Below are 23,025 nucleotides of genomic sequence, written 5' to 3' on the forward strand. Positions count from 1 at the left end.
AAAGTTGAAGATGAAAGACATATTGCTTGATTCCAAATAAGCGGTAATTTCAGTAAAGAAAATACTCAAAATTGTTATTCGGCCATATGTAGGGCAAAGTAAATAACCATTTGATTATATTTTTTAGGCGTCTAACTTCTTGTCTTAGGATCATGTACAGTTTTTGCATTCAAAAACATCAAAAATACTTTAGTCATGAGAAACTGAGGAAAAGATGCAAAAAAGTGTGTCATTTAACAATCCAGGAGTGTCCAACACAATTAACCAGATCACAAAGATATAACATCATGAGCACAACTAAGATAACCATGTAAAGGGCAAATGTATATTTCTCTATTTTATCTATTTCCTTATCAGCCATTCTAGAAAACTGAACACCCTTCTGGTCAAGTTTTTCCTCACTGCAAATTGAATTCTCTCCTATCTCTATGAAATTTCCTGTCCTTTTGTTTGCGAGGAGAGAAAATCCATGATAAGCACAGTATCACATTTTAAACTGCTATACTCGGGACGACCTCATTGGCATGATGGGTTGTTAAAGAAAATGATTCCTAAAGTTTGAGGGCTGGGGCTATAGAGGCTGACTAAGCTGGCTTTACTGGGCACTGAAAAAGTCCATTGATTCCACATTTATACCTGCTTCTCACCTCTACTGGCATAATATTCCTGGCTCTTCAGTCAGTGCTTGAGTCAGTGGGGAAGTGGAAGACGGGCAGTTTAATGGAAAGTGATCACATAGCCAAGCAAGGAATTCTAACACCCAGAAAAGCTTAGAAGGATACAGAACAAAACTGGAGTTCTATAAAGAGTAATTTGCATGAGAAAATCAATAATGACTACTTAACAATCACTTCATTGGTGAGAATATTCTAGTAATGGTCTATCTGAGGGTATAAAGCTAATTCTATATATTGTAGAATGGTAAAGGCCTTTAGATTTATTTTTCTGCTTTATTTTTTTCTTCTCATGGGACAGTGTGAGCTCAGAATTATGCTACAATATGGAACTAAGTGGCAAGAACCATGCCTTACTTGCCATCTTTCATGACTGGCGTGGTAACTGGCATTTAATACATAATAGCTGCCTTCCAAACAGTAGGTACCAAACAATGCACTCAAACTTACATGTATTGTGTTCTTTAACCATTATAACAGCCTTAGAGATAATTATTATTGTCCAGTTTTACTGAGGAGAAGACTAAAGCTTGTAGAGATTAAGTAATTCTCTCAAGTCACTTGCCAGCTGGTAAACTGGCAGGACTGGGGTTTGGACCAAGGCTGTCTGACTATGACTGTCATAGTGCATTGAAAAAAAGTCATGACAAGGAACAAAAGGATCAGGTTGTTGAGGTGGGATGTCTTAAATGTCTTCATCAGCTCTTCAGTTTGCCAAAGAGCCATTCCTACTCATTGAATTAGGTCTATTCTCTATGTTAGATACTATGCATGTGGCCTAGGGCTTTCTAGTGAAGCAAACAGGCTGATGCTTTGTGTATTTAGTAATCGTCCCATGATTATGAAGTGATGAAGCTCATGTTCTATATGGCTTGGCAAAACATATAGGGACTTAGAAGGAATGTGCTGTAAAACAATTCTGTTTGCATCAGCAGCAGTCCTTACACTGGGCTACAGGGTGCAATGGATGGGGAATGACAGCTGGAGAAAGCAAGGAATTAACACTAGATTTTCTGTGAAGTTAAGCAAACATGAAGGACACAAGATATCTAAAAGAATAATTATGGTGTGGGGGACTGCAATGAGGAAGATCATTGACTGGAACAAAGGCTCAAGAAAGGTAATAAGGATGCTCATGGTGAAGTACAAAAGACTGATGAAAATGTAGAAAATGTCAGAGCCTGGATTTATTCAGAGGGTTAGCTAGAGAACCCTGACTCATACAGGAGGCGAATTTGAACAAGAAGGTTTCTGTAAAGTCTGAGCTACATGTCTTGAATGATAAAGAGAAATAGAGAAGATTTGACATTTGTTTTGAACTTTCAAGGGGAGGTTGGACAAAATAACATGTATTTGAGGAGAATAGTGATGGAATAAAGTGTTTTCAAGTTGACCCAAAAACAGATTGTCAAGCTTTACAGGGAAAAACTCCAATAACCGTGGGATCCAAGGAAACATTAATGTCAACACCACAGAAAAGGAATGTTGATTTGCTTCTCTTCTGCAAAATTCATCCTACAGTGAGCAAAGTTTATTATGAATATTGAAAGTGTTTGGAAGATTTCATAGGATATAAAAGAAATGTCTTTCTCATTACAACCGTACTTTGGTTCACACAATTCTCCCAGAAAAGAGTGTGAGGTGGAGAAGTGTATTACCCGGTTGGTCATCTGTTTTACTACTACCCATCTTGACTTTTTAACCTTTTGGGGTTCCTTCAAAAAAAGCAAACATGACTTCCAAGGCTGACAATTTATACCACTGAGAATATGAAAATGGATATGATTTTTTCTAAAATTTATCCCAGATGAGTTCTAAAAATGTTTGGGAGCAATTGTAACAATGCAGAATCACTATAAAGGATAATTCAGTAATCAGTTTCAAGATATCAGCAGCACTCATTGAGGTGAGTCAGTTTCAGGAATTTTATGTTGCATAAAACAACAAAAGATCTATCATTTTCTGTCTACACCATGTATTCTGCATATTCTTCTTTTTAACATGCAGGTTAAGTTTTAAAAATTGTGACAGTAAAACTTCCACTTCCAGGTAGACTGAGTAGACAGTTTCTCTTATTCTCTCCATTAAGAAAAATTAAAAAAAAACCTGGTTATTATATGTAAATAAATGTAAGAAAACCCGGCAGAGTAGATAGAAGAAAGCAGATCAGCTAGGGACCTGGGGACCAAGTAAAAACATGGTGGTGAATTCATTGAGTTTCATTTTTGTGTCATGTGTGCCAGACTTGGAGCTGAAGAAGCAAGTCACCCAAATAATTCACATGCAACACACACACACATGCACACCAGAGCTGAGAGAGAACAAACAGAATGCAAAAATTAAATTAAGACAAACCTTAATGTGTAAATTCTGAAATGCAAAGGGATTAAATACACAATTTAAAAGAGATTGCAACAGAGTGGATTAAAGAATGTCACTGAACTATATGCAGACTACAAGAAATAACTCAAATATAACTATACAGGGAGGTAAAAATGAAAAGGATCAACAAGGGCAGGGAATATAAAACAGAAAACTGTACTTGAATAAGAATTAAATAAAAGTAAATAAATAAATAAAATGTAAAAAAAACCCAACATATATCATGCAAAAAATTAATTTAAGGAAAAGAGAAGTGACTATATATTAACACTAGATAAAGTAGATTTTAGAGCAAAGAAAATATGCTAGAAATAAGGGATTTTATATAATAAAAATGGGTCAATCCACCAAGAAGTTATAGCAATCCTAAACATGTACACAACAAACAACAGAGATGCAAATATGCAGATGTAAAGCAAACTTGAGAGAACTGAAAGATAAAGGATAAATCCACAGTTATCACTGGAGATTTCAACACTCCTTTCTCAACATTGATAGGAGCACTAGACTACAAATTAGCCACAATGTAGAAAAAACTCAACAATGCTATCAACCAATAGATCACCTAGAGGGTATTCTACCTGACAGCAGCATAATACACATTTTCTTCAAGTTCCTACAGAATATTTACATATTTTTTCTTTTAATTTAATCTTTATTGAATTTTTTCCATTATTATTTAGTCCTTCTATACCTGCTTTCCCCCAGCAATCACCACACCTTTCTTCATGTCCATGAGTCATTTTTCCTTTTTGCTCAATCCCTCCAGCCCCTAACCCTCCACTCCCACTTGATGTCATCTGCTGTCCCTCTGTGAGTCTGACAGAGTATTTCCTTAGATAGACCATATCCTGAACTGGAAAACAAATCTAAACAAATTTAAACAATTGAAATCACACAGAAAATGTTCTCCAACCACAATGGAACCAAACCAGAAATAAAAGACAGAAGGATAAAAAAATGCAAACACTTGGAAACGAAATAACACAGTTTTAAATAACCCATGAGTCAAAGAAGAAAGTCTCAAGGGAAATAACACAACACATTGAACTTGATGTAAATGAAAATATAACATCAAAATTTGTGGAACATAGCTAAAGCAATGCTGAGAGGGAAATTAACAGCACTAAATGCAGATACTAAAAGAAGAGAAGCCTCAAATCAATAATTAAAATCTTATCTCAGGAGCTTATAGGATGAGAAGCCAAATAAACCTGAGAAAGCACAGAGAAGAAAATCATAAGAGCAGAAATCAAAGAAATTGAGAATAACAGAAAAAATAAAAGAAATGAAAAGCTGTTTTTTAAAAGGATCGTAAGATCGACAGTTCAATCAAGACTAAGTAAGAAAACACACATACACACAAATTACCAAAATTAGGAAAAAAGATGGGATATTGCTACATATCCTGCAGATATCATAAAGATGAAAAGGTAAAACTGAAATAACTCTACACACAAATTTGACAACCCAAATGAAATGAGTCACTTCCTTGAAAAGCACAAACTACCATAACTCTCACCCAATATGAAATAGATCATTTGAGAAACACTGCAACTGTCAAAGCTGGAATCTGCAATTAAAAATCTCCTGGAGAACATATCTCCAGAACCAGGACTCTACCAACCATTTAAATAAGAATTACCACCAATTTTACATACTCTCTCCAAATAATAGAATACGAGGGGGCACATCACAGTGTATTTTATGAAACCAGTGGTATTATCCCAATAACACCAGATAAGGACAGAAAAAAAGAGAAGAAAGTAAAAGAAAACTATAGAGCAATACCAAATATAGAAATCTTTAACAAAATATTGGCAAATAGAATTCAGCAATATATAAAAAGAATTATACACCATGACCAAGTGGCATTTATTTCAGTAATATAAAGCATGTTCAATACTTGAAAATCAACAAATGCATTGAACCATATTAATGGGCTGCAGAAAAAAAATTGTGATCATATCAATGGAAGCATAGTATATTTGACAAAATTCACCATCCATTTGTGCTAAAAACTCAGAAATATTGAAATGAAGAGCTTCCTTAACTTAATAAAATATCTACAAAAAACTTAGAGCTAACTTACAACTTACATGAAAAAAAATGAATGCTTCTTCCCTAAGTTCAAGAACAAGGAACGGACGTCCATACTCACCACTCTTAATCAGCATAATGCTGGGAGTTCCACTCAGCAGAATAAGGCAAGAGAAGGAAATAAAAGGCATACAGATGGAGAGGAAGAAATCAAATGTCCTTATCTACAGACATAATTGTCTACACAGAACACCCTAAAGATTCAGCAAAATTTTCCTAGGAAAAGTGAATTCAGCAAGGTCACAAGATATAAGAACAAGAGTATTTATGTTTGTTAGCAGTGAATGTGTAGACACTGAAATTTAAATGCAATACCATGCACAGGCGCTCAGGACAAGAAAAATACTTAGGCATAAATCAAACAAAGCTTGTACAAGATTTATACGCTGAAAACTACACAATGCTGAAGAAAGATGTCAAAGATTTAAATAAATGAAGAGACATATTTATGGATTGGAAGACTTAACACAGTAAAAATATAAATTCTCTTCAAATTGATACACAAATTTAATAAATTCCAATCAAAACCCCAGAAAGCTGTTTTACCTTTACAAATAATATTATTCTAACTTTATATTGAATGACAATGAAGCTAGAAGAGCTAACACAATTTTGAAACAGGAGAATAAGGTGAGAAGAATAAGCCTGATTTCAAGATTATTATGTATGGTATTGGCAGAAGGACAGACAGACTGATAAATGGAATGGACCGGGGAACCCATAAATAGGCCCACAAGGAAAAAGGCCAAATGATTTTGTGGTAAAGGTGCAAAAGCAATTCAGTGGATGAAGACAGTGTTTTCCACAAACAATGCTGGCACAACCATTTGCAATCTGTGGGCAAAATAAATGAACCTTGACCTATGTCACATCTTACATGAAAATTAACTCAAAATAGACCATAGATTTAAATGTAAAATGTTAGGAGGATAAAAACAAGCTACATAGATTTAAATGTAAAATGTTAGGGGGATAAAAACAAGCTACAGAAATATTAGCAAAATACACATTTGACAAAGGATATTATCTAGAATATATGTAAAAACCCTCAAAACCTAACAGTAAGAAATTAAACAATTTATGTAGAATAATGGTCAAAAGACGTGAAGAGATATTTCACCCCAGGGGATACACAAATGGCAGCAAATAAGCACATGAAAAGATTTTCAACATTGTTAGCTATTTAAGAAATACAAATTAAAATCCCAATGAGATATTACTATACACCAGAATGACCAAAATAAAGCATTGAAACAACAAATGCTGACAATGAATGATTAGAAATTGGATCACTCATAGTCACCTGAAGGAAATGTAAAATGGTGTAATGACTCTGGAAATATATTTGGCAGTTCCTTAAAAATTTACTAAACATACAAGTACCATATGATCCACCAATTACATTCCTGGGCATTTATCTTGCCCACGAATTTTTGGAGCAAATTCTTTCCTAACAGCCCCAAACTTGAATTCTAAGTTTCTTTCAATGGGTGGGTGGTTAAAAAAATTGTGATACATCCATACTTTAGAATACTAATAAACAAGAAAAAAAGAAGAAACTACTGATACACAACAACCTGGATGACTCCCCAGAGAAGTATGCTGAGTGAAAAAAAAAAAGTCCATGGCAAAAGGTTACTGGATGACATTGTATAATTCTATTTGTATGACATTCTTGAAATGACAAAATTATAGAAGTGAAGGGTTATAGAAATGCCAGGAGTTAATTTAAAAATTTAATAGAGGCAGTACAGATAACAGTCTTTGGTGTCAAATGAATCTGGGTTTTATTCTTTGTTCTGTCACTTTTTAGTTATGCAATCTATGCAAGCTGAAAAAGCCCTTTGCTTATCATATGAAAACTATAGATAATAAGTGCTTCACAGAATATTATGAGGATTAAAACAGATAATGTAATATGTTGCGCATATTACTGGTCCATAGTAAGTTCTCTATAATGGCAATGAAAATAAAAAGTTCTTATCTGCTGAGTAAAGGTCTAGCTGTCCTTTGGCCATAGCAATAAATAACCACCCATTAGAACTTGTTTTAAACTTGTAATTAATCAATGACAGGTTGCTTTAGAAAGGCACCTGAAAGTTAGGCATTCAGCAACAGTCTCACTCAAATAACCAAATTCTCTAGTTCAAGGTCAATGAACCCCTAAATATTCCAACTTCTGAAAGTATCAATATGTGAACTCCATGCTTCCCCTAAATTCTATCTTACTCAGAGACCCTGTGCCTTATAAGTTATTTGTTAGCATGCAGTAAATCATGGATTTGTTTCTGATTTTGTGAAGTGGCTTTTTTTTAGAGAGAGAGACAGAGAGAGAGAGAGATGACAACTTGTACACAGATTTAAAAAAAAATTTAATTCTTGTTCAAGTACAGTTTTCTGTCTTATATTCCCAGCCCTGCCCACCCCCCGCCCAGTGCTCCCCACCTCCCTCCCATTTCCTTCCCCCACCCTTAGTTATTGTCCATGTGTCCTTTATACTTGTTCATGTGAGTCCATCCCCTTTTCCCCTATGTTTCTCTCCCTTCTCCCCTCTGGACCCTGTCAGCCTGTTCCATATTTGAGTGTCATTGGTCATATTTTGCTTGCTTGTTTGTTTTGTTGTTTAGATTCCTGTTACAGGTGAGATCATATGGTATTTGTCTTTCACAGATTTTTTAAGAAATGAATTCTGTCATAAGTAGAGCTGAGACTACTTACTCTTCACTAATATGGCTAACATTTTAGGTTGCTGTGATTCACCTTCATTTCCTCCCCTAGATATCTCCATCCCCATTGCACATGTTTTCAAGACAACTGTCCAAGCGAAGAGTATAGCCTGTGTTCGAGTAAAAGTAACTCAAAAGAGATGCTGATGTATAACCTTGGTCTCATTAACAACCTGTTGTTAGGAACAAAGCTAAATAAAGCTTTTTGTTTGTCAATAACTTATACATTTTTACCTAAAATAACAAATACTATAGTAGGTACCATTATTTAAACACCTATGTGATAGCTGCTATGATAAATGTTCAGAGCCTCTCTACAAACATATGCATCACTGTCCCAGAGGAGAAACTGAACAAATAGCGGGGTTTAATATACTCAACAGCCATTCAATGAAAAGTGAGAAGGCTCACAGTTTCTCCTGCACTCTTGTAGAAAAGAAAAAAAAGGAGGATCTTAAGAAACAAGAAAAAAACATTGAGACAACATTTTTTCTGCAGCTTAGTATATAGTTTAGTTTTTCTGTATTAGTGTAATCATTTTGCAGGGCTTGCTTCAATATTCAGTGTAGTGTTTTCACTTTCACTAGAGGCTTTGGTGACAGGACTTAGGTTAGTTTGTGGAAAACGGAGACCACCAAATGGAAAAGAGCAGTAGGGATTTTAGAGGATATAACCAGGAAGTCTGATGCCCTCATTTTTTGAGGAACAAAATTAATAAAAGGAACTGAATTCAGTATGATAGAATGATCTGTAAGTAGGCTCCTGATCCTGTTCTTTCAGATTCGTACAGGTAAATAAAGAACCTGTCAATATTTCAGATTAAAGAAAACAGACTTGGAAAACAAGCCCTTTTAGAAATATGTAAAATGTTTGACTTTTGTAGGTCACAGAAAATCAGTTGAAGAGGACTCAAAGATTCTTTTAAAATGCATGACAGGTACCAGGGCTCCTCTCTGTCTTTTGGGCCATGAAACACGGGGAACAATACCAAGTTGTGCTAAGAGGTACTAGCTAAATATACAAGCCAAGGTATTTCTGATATTGAGGGTTATTTCCTATTGCAACAGGGCTATGCTCTAATGTTTTATGATTTTTTTTGGTTGCGTGGGGTCAGAGGGTTATAATATGTTCATAGTACAATGCAGTGGTTAGAACAGGCTGTGGAACCAGATGCACTGGGCTTCAATCTTGTGTTCCTCAATCTCGCATTCTTGTGAAGATGATGAGAGGGTGTGTATATTAAGCATCTTTACAGTGCCAAATATGAATTGTATGTGCTGTTTTATGACTCTAACAACCAAATGATTAAGCTTGGTTTTTTCCTTCTTATTTTATTTGTATTTAGTTAGGGCGGTTTTAACGCTGAAAATCTACCTCCCCCATTTAGGCAGAGAGGACAGACTTGAGCAGTACATGGAAGGGAGCTCTGAAGTTTGAAAGAGAGGAGCAGGAAGATGTTCTCTCGTCTGCCCTGGGGAATCGGTGACCCTTTATCTGCTGGCACAGTGCAGTATTTGGGAGGGGGGCATTTAAAATCTTTGCTGATCTTAAATCTTCAAAAGTCAAATACTTCAGTGCCTTGAATGACATAAAAAAGTGAGGCAATAAGGTTTTCCCTTCAGCACATATGCCTTAGGAGGGCAGTCGGCTGACATGCGCAGATGGCTACTTCTGGCTTATTGAATCTCTATGACCTCATTCCTCTATGATTAAATGTCAACTTCTAAAGCATAGATATGAAATTAGACATTATTAACCAAAAGGAAAAAAGTGGAGGATCCATAATCAAAATGGTGAAATTAGGTATAGTCTACATTTTTTTCTCCCTGCAATTTGTTCTGTGCTGATGCTGACTTAAACTTCCTTAAAATAAAATAAAAAGGAAGATATTAACAATACCAATAAAAGTTTGACAATTATTTCTTTCATCCATAAGATTGCTAAGAACCAGAGATAATAGAGTACGTCAGATACAAATCAAGGGGCAGGAAACGGAATCTCATCATTTTGACATCCTGTATGTGGCAACTGTCTGGCAACAATCAACAATCCTCCAAGTCTGAAGATAATATAAGTGTGATTGAGTTATCTCAATTTTCTGAAGTAGAACAGTTTTAAGGAATACCTATGTCAAGAATTGATGAAATAAACTGTTTTAATCTGACACTCTTTCTATTGCTTTAGCTTGTGGCATGTTTTTATTCTACCTCTGACTCAATAGCCTTTTGATAGACACTGTTTAGGTCTGCACTTTTATTAAGGAAATAATTTAGAGCCAGTCTGGATTAGAACAATTTCCTGACTTATGACAGTGAAGTCCTTCGCTACTGGAGATAGCTGTATTGTTGCACTGTTAGTAGCAGATAAAGGGATGTACTTTGTTAGTTAAATAATTAATGTTGTATTAAGTAGAAAATTTAATTAAAAAGTGACTGTAAAACTAACCAATATTTTGTTCAGCTGTCACAAAGAGCTTTATGTTGAAGAAGAATTTTTCCATTTACATTTCCACAACCTCCTATCTCCATTGTTTTTGAGAACAAACTTATGTATAATAAAATAGAGTAAGTTAAAAATTATCTATAAGTTCAATAATACTAAAATGAATGGATTAAAAATGCATCATTCCAGATGTTCAGATTAACGAAATAAATATTCAAAATGGATCATTAAATAGAGGAAATTATTTCATTGATTTCTTCAGACCCCTCTTCCTGATTAACTACTCTTACTAAGTATTTGAAACTAACTCTGAAGGGTCCCATTTTCATGAAAGTTTTGACTTCCTATAGGCCATGTCCTCTTGCTTTGGGAATTATTTTTTGTTTAACAAGCAAGCCTTAATACATTTAGCTTTCTTTGTCTTACATCAATAATTTGCAATTATGGGAGGCATTAAATCTAATTGGATGCATACATTCTTATTTCTCTAGCATAGCAAATGACATGGCTGCATTGACTTGTTGGAAAAGGTAACATGATAAAAAATCAATAACCTATGTTTTAAATAGAGTACAATTAATTAATCTGAATTACAGCTCTGATACTGGTAACATAAAAGGAATATAACTTGAAATTCTAAAGACTATATCTGAGCCCTTAATTTACAATTCCTATAATTGTTCTTTGGATTGTTCTATACATTTTAACTTGTATAACCACAGATAGTGCATTTTTATTACATTCTGAAACAATAACTGTTATTTATTCTAAAAAGACTATGTTAAAGCTAGCCTAGTACAGACAGAGGCCTATATTTGTTAGGCAGGGAAAATTAGTGGGTGTCTTAATATAGTCACTAAATATAAGCATGAGAAATTTCAAAGAGCCTCTAAAAGGTGTTTGGTAGATGACTAACAATGTCATCAATACTTGATTCTTGGCACAAAAGTCACATAAGGTATAACTTTCACCTACCTCCCTCTCCTGCTCCTAAACCCTCCTAACCTAAAGGGATATTTGTGATGATGGGTATGTTCACCTCCTATGCAACTGATGTCGTTGAAACTGTTGCTTAAAACTGCTTTTCTCAACCTAATGGGAAAATTAAGGAGTGGGTACTTAACAATTCACACAGATGATCAGTTTCAGATTGTTTCTGGATACCTCCAAGAAAAGTAGAGTTGCATTAATGTAGATCAAGAGAGTCATTTTCAAAGTCCTGCTGGGGAGACAGGTTCTTTTTTAATTGAGCACATCTGCTATCTTCCTACTGTTCCACTCTCTTTTTAAAACTTATGTCCCCTGAAAAAAGTGGCTTTTGTTTAAGAGAAAAAACTTTACAGATATTTGTGTAAGAAATGTCCCTCTAGGGACAACAGATTATGCTAAAAGATTTTTTGTTTACCTATGGTGGCATAGGTAAACATGGCTTGTATCTTTGCATAACCACATCAAAATTACAACTACAATATAAAAAAAACCATCATTCAGAACCATTAAAAACCAAGCTAAATGGAAGTCTGACAATTATGGAATTAAAGAAACCACATCCATCCAGACTGAAAGAGAGGGAGGGAGAGAGACAAACACTGACATGAAAGAGAAGCATCAGTCTTGCTGGGACAGGAGGTGAATGAAACTCACAACCTAGAATCATCAGAAAATAGAGCTGTGTGGAAGTCGGACAACCAAGGAATTGAAAAAGTCATATTCATCGAGACGGGTAGGAGGGTGGAGAAATGGAGACTCAGAAACATGGAATGGATGGTCCCACACTAACCTGTCGTGGCTGAAAATTGGAAGGGATAATATGAATGAGGGATCCCAGTGCCTCATCATACCACCCAGCCCAGGGTTCCAGTTTTAGGAAGGTTAAGTCCCCATAACTTCTGGCTGTGAAAATCAGTGGAAGTTGGGGTGGTAGAAGCAACTGCAGGATTCTCAGGCATCTCCTCCAAAAGGGCTTGTCAGCTGATTTCTCAAAAGAAATGTCACAGGGAAGAAGAGACTGGCAAGAAATATTCAAAGGGATAAAAGCAAGGGCCTACAACCTAGATTATGCTCCTCAGCAAAGCTATCATTTAGAATAAAAGGGCAGATAAAGTGCTTCCCGGACAAGGTAAAGCCAAGGGAGTTCATCATCACCAAGCCAATATTATATGAAATGTTATAGGAACTTATTTAAGAAAAAGATAAAAACTATCAACATTAAAATAGCAATAAATGCACAATGATTGACAATTAAATCTAAAAAAACCCAACTAAGCAAACAAGCAGAACAGAAACAAAATCACAAATATGGAAATCATTTGGAGGGCTATCAGTTGGGAGGGGGCAGGGGAAGAATGGGAGAAAAGGTACAAGGATTAAGAAGTTCAAATGGGTAGGTTCAGAATAAACAGGGGGATGTTAAGAACAATACAGAAAATGGAATAGCCAAAAAACATATATGCATGACCCATGGACATGAACTAAGGGAGTGACTGCCAGAGGGAATGGAGGGTACCAGGTGGAGGGGGGAAAAGGGGGAAAATGGGGGTAAGTATAATAGCATAATCAATAAAATATCTAAATAAAAAATAAAAATCTATCATTGTATGACTTCATCAAATCTTCTTTTTCAATGATTCATTTCTTGTTTGGGGGCAAAACCCACTTAACAATCAATACATTTGTCTGCTATTTCCTCCTGAAGCTCAGAATCTCCTGGAGACTGTGTCAGTACCATGGATATCAGGGAAGTCTTTATGTTCCTCAGTACAAAGTGCTATAAGTGACACCAACATGGGTGGGGGTGATGTGGAGGATGGGGGAAGCAAGGGGAGTCTCCACCTGTCCACTAAGAAAGATCTCTTTCCTAAGGTTCAGACAAATGTTTGCATTCCAAATGACTCGGTGTAAAGGATTCCAATCTGTTTTTGAATTTCAGTGATGGCCCAGTCTAGCAGAAGAAATATTTACTCTAACCAGAGTAAAATTTGCTCTTATCAGTGGAGAAAAATGAGGTGTAGGCAAGAGAATCAGAGAAGAGGGAGCCAGGATTGTGCTTGGCATCACTCACAGTGAAAGAGAAGATTGTTCTCATTTGCTTATGAACTAAAAATTGAGGCATTACTCCTGGGGTTCTTCCCTGATAATAATGTATATTGCTTTGGTAGGAAAAAAATACAAAGCCTAAGGCAAAAGTTAACTACCTGACACATTCCCTTCTGCACAAAAGGAGAGTTTAGCTATGGCACTGAAAATCAAAATCATTTTTTACTTTAAATTACAACAGATATTCTTGACCTTGATATTGTCGATGGAAATAAGAAGCCTTTTTATTTTGTTCTTGTATGTAAGGTTTACCCAGTTAATTTTCATATCTGCTTCTTCTACATCTTGACTTGCTCAATATGGCCTCAATATTTACTCTACTTTCTACCATCCTAACATTTTTCAATATTTACATTTTCACCTCTTTCTTATCCATTCCAGACTTTCCTCTATTCCTGTGTAAGTGAGTTGCATCCACTCTCCCCTCCACCTTCTGGTGTAAGGGATTCCAAAAGCACTATTGCATAGTCCCAGTTAAATTGCAAAAGCCAAGAAATGTAGCTATTTTTTAAAATTAAAAATGTATTTATTAATTTTAGAGAAAGAAGAAGGGAGAGAGAGAGAGAGGAAGAGAGAAACATTAGTGTGAGAGAGAAACATTGATTGGTTGCTGTCTATATGATCCCCAATCAGGAATTGCACCTACAGACTAGGTGTGTACTCTGACTGGGAATTGAACCCCCAACACTTTGGGTACGAGATGGCTCTCCAACCAATTGAGCCATGCAGGCCAGGGCTGTAGCTATTTTTATTCCAGTTCCATGTATATTACTGATAGCAATATTTGTTTTTAAACAAGAGGTTTTGAGAAAACTTTTTTCTACGACTAAACCTTGGTTATATTTTAGGTAAAAGTTTTATAGCATAACAATAAAATAATTTTTAAAAATTATTAAAATATATGGGTTAGGCTGATTTTTTAAATATAGTACCTTTATACATTTACTTCTCATTTAAAAATTGCTTCAGTTTATTTTTACTCCCTAAAAAGTTCTACAATAGACTGGCTTCTGTTTCCAAGTGAAAAATCAATTCTGGAAGTAATTTGATTCAGCTGTTTTAAAACAGAAACAATGATGTGGTCATACAGTCAAAAGCAAAGCAAATTAAGATTTTCAAAAGATATTTTAGGCCTTATCCTCCTAAATATGTACAAAAACAAACAGTAAAATGCATTATACTAAGAAATATGATAAATGCCAAAATAAGGAATGATGCAGAAACTTAAAAATTAAAAAAAATTCTTAACGTGGTTTAAAAAAGCAAAACTTCCAATTTGGGGGCCTGTGAAAGAAAGAATAAAAAGCACATGAAAATGACCAAAAAACACATTTAATTTTTTTTTTGTTTCCCTTAATGAGTTCCTGGGCATACCTCAGCAATGACGAGCCACTGGCAATCCCTGAACTGAGCACTGAATGGCTCAGCTGGCATTGTCGATGGGAGGAAATCATGAGCAAATTCAGCCTAAGGGGCAAGTTGGTGAGCCAAGACTAAATGAGTTTCATTTTTAATACTTTCCTTTCAACTGTGTCCCTCCTGATGCTGACCCTGATACCCATCTTCACTACCCTCACTGCTCTTACACTGGGAGAGCAGACGCGTGGGGAGAGAAGAGTCCTGCTGAGAAGCCGATGCTCAAAGAGACCTTTGCATATCCAGCCTCTACATTTAAAGAATTTTCAAAATATTACCCTTTTCCAGAAGGGTAATATTTGGTTTCATTTGTTTTGCTCTGTCACTTTCACTTTTTTGCTGCAGTGGTTTTCTGCTCCAACATTTTAACATATCCTTAAAACACTTGCCTTCAATTTTAAATCTCAGAGATATTTAACCTATTTAAAATTCTCAATACTTTTAAAAGAGTTTGTTGGTTCAGAATAAGGGAAAAGCGGCCTTGTCATTCCTACGGAGGATTATATCAAATTATATAATTTCTGACTTTCATTTTTATTTATACTATAACCTCTATACACTTTTCTGTTACATCTGGGAGAATAATCTAAAATATTTAGTCACCTGTGTGATCTTGGCAAATAACTTAATCTAAACTTGAAGTCTCTGAGAAAACCTAAACACAGTCTTTTCTTTTATAAGATGGATAATAATAGTACACCTTACCTAATATGATGGTTGTAAGGATTACAAGAAGAATGCACTAACCTAATGGCTGGCAGAAAGGGAGGGGTAATACATGGTACATAATAGCTCTCACCATGGCGACTACAACATCATCCAATAGACTGCAGCAGTGAAGGCAGGGGTGTGATAGGACCCTAAAATACACATACTCCTTCTGAAAGCACTAGTTTTCTGCCTTTGCAAGGATGTGATAGCAGTTCTTAAAGTGCTCAAGTAGCACTGCCTGGAATTCAGGGGGAGATTTACATAGCTGTGACGTGTTCTTCTAGCAGTGATTCCCAGACTTTTTCAATAAACGGAAATCCGAATTTGAAATTTGGGAAACTGACACAACAAGAGAAAGTTGAAAAAACTACCATCCTCTATTAAACTTAAAAAAAAAAGTCATGATTTAACAGGCTCAATATTTTGCCATGGATTCGGCCCTTTGTAACATGGGCCTATGACAGAAAAAGGAGCAAAATTCCTTCTGATAAATGCTTTTACCTCTAATTATTATTTTATGTCTCAATCTTGGGATCCACAGCTTGGAGGGTGCCTACACCATTTGTTCTACAGTAGTACTTGAAGTATGCTAGTTATAGCCATGACTATTACCGATATTAGTTAAACCAAGGAGTTGTGAGAGCCAGAACAGAGAGCAATGAGTTCAATCAAAGCCTCTCCACAAAGGATTCCCCACTGCATCTCTGCAGTGTCCCAGTAGTTTCTGATCACAGCAGTATTACGGTACTCGTACTCCATAGCAGATATATCACAGGAGTAGCATAGTAGTAGCTCTAGGCACAGAGATAACAATTAAGAAAATCTGCGGAGACTTTGAGAAAGAGATCAAAATGAGGTGCTAGTGAAGACTTTTTCACCACTCATTCTCCTTCGAGTCTCCATTCCATTCATAGTTCAAGTTCTAATTTTTCACTCTTATCCTGTCTAGCCCAATGGCTACTCACTTCATGACAACTACAAAAGTAAGGTTGATTAAAAAATTCATTATAGAATATAATATAAACCCAATGAATAACAGTAGATTTTCACACCTATTTTGGTAAATCCTGGAGCCCAGGAAAATAATCCCATTGCCATTTTCATTTCCTTAGGTTAATTCTCACTGAATATTAAGTTGATATATTTAATAAATATATAACAAAAACTAAATTTGAATATTTAACACATTCTTTATTCTCTCTGCCCTCTGTGGTAGACATATCTATTTCTAGGTTCTAAAATCTCAGAACTATAACATGGGGTAGTCAGAAAATGCCTATTATGATCGTAGGAAGAATTTACAAATGAGTTTACACACGCAAGACATGATAAATTTTAAAGACATATTATTTCACATTTGACAAGAAGTATAGGAAGTTAATAAAATTTTCAGAAAGATCAATTATTCTAAACTTTAAGAAGATTAAGTAGCCCACAAATATTTAATTAGGTTTGCATGGGGTTCTTCCTGAAAGCACATAAAGAAGCAAAAAAGTGATCATCATGATTTGTATTGACAAAGTCATTAAATGTAATATTATGGACTGTGAAAGTAGATTTCATGTAAAATGGATGTGTGGATGCACAATGTAACACCTCTTAGTTCCATCTCGAGTGTTAATAATAAATAAAGCTTTTTCTTGTGTGGGAAAATTACAATCATCCTTTGCAGCTGTGTATGTGCACATGTATGATTTCCTCCCGTGATCAGGCAATCTGCCCTGGGCTGTGGTTGGTACCCCTTTAATTCCAAGTCATCAGTTTCATCCTCTCCTCTATCCTCGGAAAGAAGCAGATTTCCCTCCTTTCCTGTCTGAGATTTTCAATCTTCTCTTCACCAAAGGTTTCTTCCCATCAGCCTTTAAATATGATCAAGTGTCTACCATCTTAAAAATCCCCTTCCAGATTCCACTGTAATTCTCTTTTTTTCAAAAGGATACTGCTTTCTTGAGTTTTCTATTTACTCTGTACTGAGGGGAACCGATTTTAGGATAAAGACAATAGTAGAAATGGAAGATGAGGAGGGAAAAATACTAAGTTTAAAATTATATAACTTAAAACAAAATCTGAGCCTTACCCTACATTTTTACTGCTTCTTATATTAGCTAACTTTTTCCTTAATATTCAAGGCTGTTTCCCTTGAATCTTTTATAACTTGCAATGGAAAGAACCCTACTGAAACATCTTTAGTTATTCCTTCTCTCTTCTCCCTAAGCACATCTCTTACGTATTGGTGTTCCGTGGAGTTCTGTGTCATCCATCTCTGTCTTACTCATGGCTCAATGTGATGATTGCTAAGTTCATATTTCCAGTTAAGAGTTCTCTCCTGAACTTCAGGTAAATGAATACAAATATCCACTAAGCATTTCCATGTAGATGCCCCAACAATATAACAGATCAGCACATTAAAACGTAACCTCCCTTCCTCCTCCACTTCCACATATTACTCTTTCTATTTCCTCCCCGGGTACATATTATCATTCACTTGCCCCAATAGAAACCTGGCTATCAGCCTTGGAGCTGTCATTTATCTCTTATGCCCTATGTACAGTCTAAGAATGTATTGAATCTATGCATTTCTCTCTAACACCCATTGCTTCCACGTACTCTCCCCCAGATTACAATAGAAGTTTCTTCACTGGTTCGGTTGCCTCTAGTCTCTCTCCTCTCTAATTCATTCTCTGAAAAGCTATCAGCGCTTACTTATTAAAGGGAAATTTAGTCATGTCTGTGCCCTGTTTAAAATAGCTCAATGTTTCCCTTCATAATAAAGGGAAAAATTCCCTTCACAATGTTTCCCGTTTCCTTCGTAATAAAGCTCAGCATGATTTGGCTTATGCTTATCCCTCCGGCTTTATTTTACACCACTTTTATTTACACCACTCTTCTTCCCTAACTTCTTTTAGCTGCTTTATTAAACAGGTGCCCTCATACCACGGTATCCACCTTCCCAGCACTCATTGCACTATATTACTACATCCGCAGTGCTGAGCATCGCTCAACAGGCAGAGTAATGACATGCGCAACACCTAAATATCAAGGTGTTAGCAGCTATTTGGGGTAAATGATTATATATACATATATACACATATACGTGTATATATCTATATGGCACTGAAAACATCATCAAGGGTAAAATTACCTAGGTTACAAAGAAAGTATGTGATTAGGGAGTGTATATGTAAGTTATGAAGCACAATTATAAAATGAACACTCATGAACTTAATAACTATAGTGTAAAAAGCACAATTTGACCTAAGAAATAGAATAGTACCCATAATACCAGCTTCCTCTCTCATCCTACCCCCAGCTTCCCTTTTAGAGATGATAGTACTCCTATTTTTTATTAGCCATTCTCTTGTAAAAGTAGTTTTCCTGCTACTGTACTTTATGTTTAAACAATACATTTTAATTATGCTTATTTTCGAGATTTATAGATATGGTATTTTTGATATATACCATCTTCTGAAACTCATTTTTTACTTAAATCACATTTTAAAAATTTATAAATTATCATAAATATATTTAACTAATTTCCACAATTTCATGTGTACATACATTTTCATGTGGTAAACATTGGGTTTTTCCAATATTCTAAATATTACAAGTATCCTGAATGACATGTACAGGAGTTTTTCTAGAATAATATCTTATGAAGGAAATTGGAGTGTAGGGTATGTGCATGTTTAGCTTTATAAGACTATTTGTTACCAAAGTGATTGTGCTTTTTATTCCCACAAGACAGTATAAAAAAGTTTCAATTGCTCTTACATTTGCAAACAACTTCAATTTTTCAGACTTAATTTTTCCAAGTCTAGCAAGTATAAAATAGCATCTTTTTTTGCATTTTCTTGATGAAAAGATTCAATTAAAATTTTTTTATTGTTGTCCAAGTAGAGTGGTCTGCATTTGCCTCTTCCACTCCCCCCCAACCCCAGCCATCCTCACTTCCCTCCGCTGATTCTATCCTCCCCACACGTGGTTTTGTCCATGTGTCCTCTATGGTTGTTCCTGAAAACCCTTGCCCTCTCTCCCCTTATTATCCCCTCATACCTCCCCTACGGTTACAATTTTTAAAAATATTTATTGTGTGGTATGTCTTTTCTTTTTGATTTGTAGTAGTTAAAAATATATTCTGAAAAACTAATGCCTTGTTCCTCATATACCCTGCAATTATCTTCTCAGTACTTTTTATGCTCTTTATGACAACTTAGCTTGTGGTCTTCTAATTACCTACATACCACCCAGCCTACCTCCCTAACGAAAAGATCCTAGAGGTACAACACTGTATACTATTAATTTTTGTTCCCCAGCATCTAGCAATTGCTCAAAATACAGTGTCTACTGGGCTCACTAAGTGTTTATTAAATGAAGAACTACTGGATCAATGAATGGCTACAGCTTTAGAAATGCAAATCTCTTTTTTGTAGTCAAATTCCATTTTATGCAAATTGGCTACTATACCATAATACTGAAGCCAAGAGGGTCAGAAGTATATGTTACACACCTTCCTGTACTTGTACTCGCACTTCAAAAATGCTGGTGTCAGGCCCTAGTAACAGGTGCTGGTGTCTGCAGAGAGGTAGCAGAATGTTGTTTGTAAATATTTATCACCAGCTCCGAACATTTGGCAATGTTCATTTTTCATCCTTTTCAATGTACTTACAGTTAACCAGTCTTCTCATAATGAGAGAATATTCAGCCTAAATTTATCACAAAATTAGAAATGATGTTAAGATGTACATTATGGATTACATATTATAATGGATATGCAAGGTCATGGTTTGTCATTAACTTAAAATTGGTTACCTTTTTAGTAATAGTGTCCGGAGGTACATCCCGCCTCCCAAGAGGATAAGGATTCCATTGGCCACTCGGAGATACATCTTCTTGTCCATTGTCTAAAATGTTGCTTTGCTGGGACGGGGTCTATTGCAAAAATGGGATGGCATTCTTTAGTGATGTAATAAAATTTATCATAGTTTTCTGAAAAGAGTCCCTAATGATTATGGTAAAAATAATTTTGTTTAATTACAGAAAAACATATATGCTGAACTGAAAGTATTATTATATGCTTTTTACTCAGTAAAGAATTCTAAATTGACAGCTTTTAGGAAGCAGTGAGAAATCAACTAAAATAACAATCTTAGAATTACTTATTGAATTTTAAAGAAAAGTTTAGATTGTTTACAGTACCCAAATAAAAGAAATCATAATAAAATTAATCAAGTGATAAAAACCACAACATTTAAAATGTGCTCAATATTTTAGTGTCATATTTCCATTTAGAATATAAGTAAAAACCATATAAACACAATATATAACTTCCAATATTCTAAGCCATAGCCTGAAGTAAATTGTATAAGGCCGTACATATTCTGGGAGCATATGTCTTGCACTAATTCAAAATATTACTATGTTAACACTCACATAGCATAAGATTTGTGGTTATATGACATTATCTACAGACAGCTTTGAGGAAAAAATGAAAACAACATTAAACATATTATACTATTAGACTCACAGTATAAGTAAATTATGCCTTTAATTCTAAATTTATTTATATAAGTCATTTATGCATTGAAGTTTAAAATCTTTATATATATAATATTTTCACTGATTTACTACTTATTATATTTAACAGATAATAATTCCCCTGTCTTTATTATTAGTAATATTAGATATTTGGGAGGACCTTCATAGTCTGAGTTGAATAATAGCGAGTAATCACACACCATGGAGGGATATAGTAGTGGGATATTTTTCTTGTGTAAACTCATTAAGTTTTCACAAATGCTATCTCCTTCTCTAACCTACAGGATACACAGGTACTAACTCCTTGATTTCCTGGAGAATTCTTACGAGTAAGATGTTATGTGTAGTGCTTCTTATCCATTTTATGCAGCTGTTGTGAAGGATCACTGCAGATAAATAAAGCTGGGTTAGAGCACGTACGCACAGCTCTACTCTGGGTGAGATGCTGTCCTCTAAACCGAGAATAGGAGAATTAGACTACTACTCTCTCATAACAGGGTAGACATGAAAGTCTTGCCAGGCTTTATTTGATCGTATGGAATAGTATTCGTTCTTCTGCTTCAGAAGACATGTAATCATCCTATCTGTGTTCCGACTACATGCATTCTTAAAAAGCATTGTTTGGAACTATTTGAAAATAAGATTTATCATGATAATAAATGAGGTTTTCCTACGGTCTAATGAATATAGTAAAAAGTAAGAAGATAACTCAGTTTTCTTCTTATACTTTGACCATGTGAATATCTTTTTCATGAGCCTATCAGAAAGTGTGAAAAAAAAAGAGAACAAAGGTATTGAATTAAGCTCTTGGGTTAAGTAGGAATAAATTTTCTTGTGTTTCTTTGAAAATCAAATGTAGATAACAAATTAAAGTATGTATTACTTGAAAGTAAACAAATAACTATGCAAAGTCTATCTGTCTGTCTTTAAGCATTAATTTTCTAGTCTTTATCTCTTCCAGATGAATATGCTTGCATATGCCCACACATAATTTTTCCAGGTATTAAAATATAACACATCAAATTATTAAAATTAAGCAGTTAAAATATTATTCAGGGTAGGCATTACTGGTCCATGTTTTTTTCTGGCTTGGTTTCTTTGTCAGTCAAGTGGGATAGTAAATGAGCCCATCTGGCTAGCGTGGTGCAACACAGATTTTTAAGAAGTGGCCAGACTTCAACGTAGGGATCTTTTTCTCTCCATATCACCCTCATCTCTGTTTTCTCCACTAAACTTGGTTTATTTGGCCAGACCAGACTCCTAGTCCCAGAGAGCAACTGAGAATTACAAAATTATTTCCAGTGGAAGAAAAAAGGCTAACACTCTTCAGTTAAATTCCTAATATCATGCTATAGGACCTTCATTAGTTTAGAAATTATTCTCTTTCTTTTTACAATTAGGATCAGCAGCTGTACCAATTTTTTTATATTATGGCCAATAGAAACATAAATATGCAGATACAAAAACAATATTTTCACTAGACAGCAAAATTAAAGAAATTGCCTGAAAACTGTTTTCTTTATTAATTTCAAGACTGTTCTGGTCTTTGTGTTTTTAAGTAAGATGACTTAAGTTTGTAGAAATAGACCACAAAAAACAATTTATTAATATTTGGGAGGGGAAACAAAAAGAGAATTACATGGTAGGTTCACATTCTTTCCCCAAAGGAGCACAGCTATTAACAAAAATCGTGCTTTTGATAAAGTGCGACTGAACTGTGTCTAAATGGAGTTGTTCAGTTGTTGCAATTCTATAGATGGTTAAAAGGAGCAAGTGAAAAATGTAAAAAATAGTAATGAAATTGTCACTGTTGAAATATGTTATTTCAGAAAAAATAAGCAAATTGAATTTAAATAATTCACTTAATTATTTTTAGTACCACATTCTAGACATTTTATTTAGATACTTTAAAAGACTAAAAATAAATCTTTATATCCCCACCA

General features: G+C 34.9%; 1 protein-coding gene across 1 annotated transcript in view; it reads right to left on the reverse strand.

The window, feature by feature from the left end:
• Nucleotides 1–23,025, reverse strand: part of LRRC7 (leucine rich repeat containing 7) — a 307,638-nt gene that overhangs the window by 46,738 nt on the left and 237,875 nt on the right. Inside the window, exon 21 of the mRNA XM_037043945.1 lies at nucleotides 20,357–20,476. Coding sequence (XP_036899840.1) covers nucleotides 20,357–20,476 — 120 coding nt within the window. The remainder of the gene's footprint in view (nucleotides 1–20,356; nucleotides 20,477–23,025) is intronic.

This window comes from Sturnira hondurensis, unplaced genomic scaffold (genome assembly GCF_014824575.4).
Source record: "Sturnira hondurensis isolate 20B ecotype Veracruz unplaced genomic scaffold, ASM1482457v3 Scaffold0000648, whole genome shotgun sequence".
NCBI lineage: Eukaryota > Metazoa > Chordata > Mammalia > Chiroptera > Phyllostomidae > Sturnira > Sturnira hondurensis.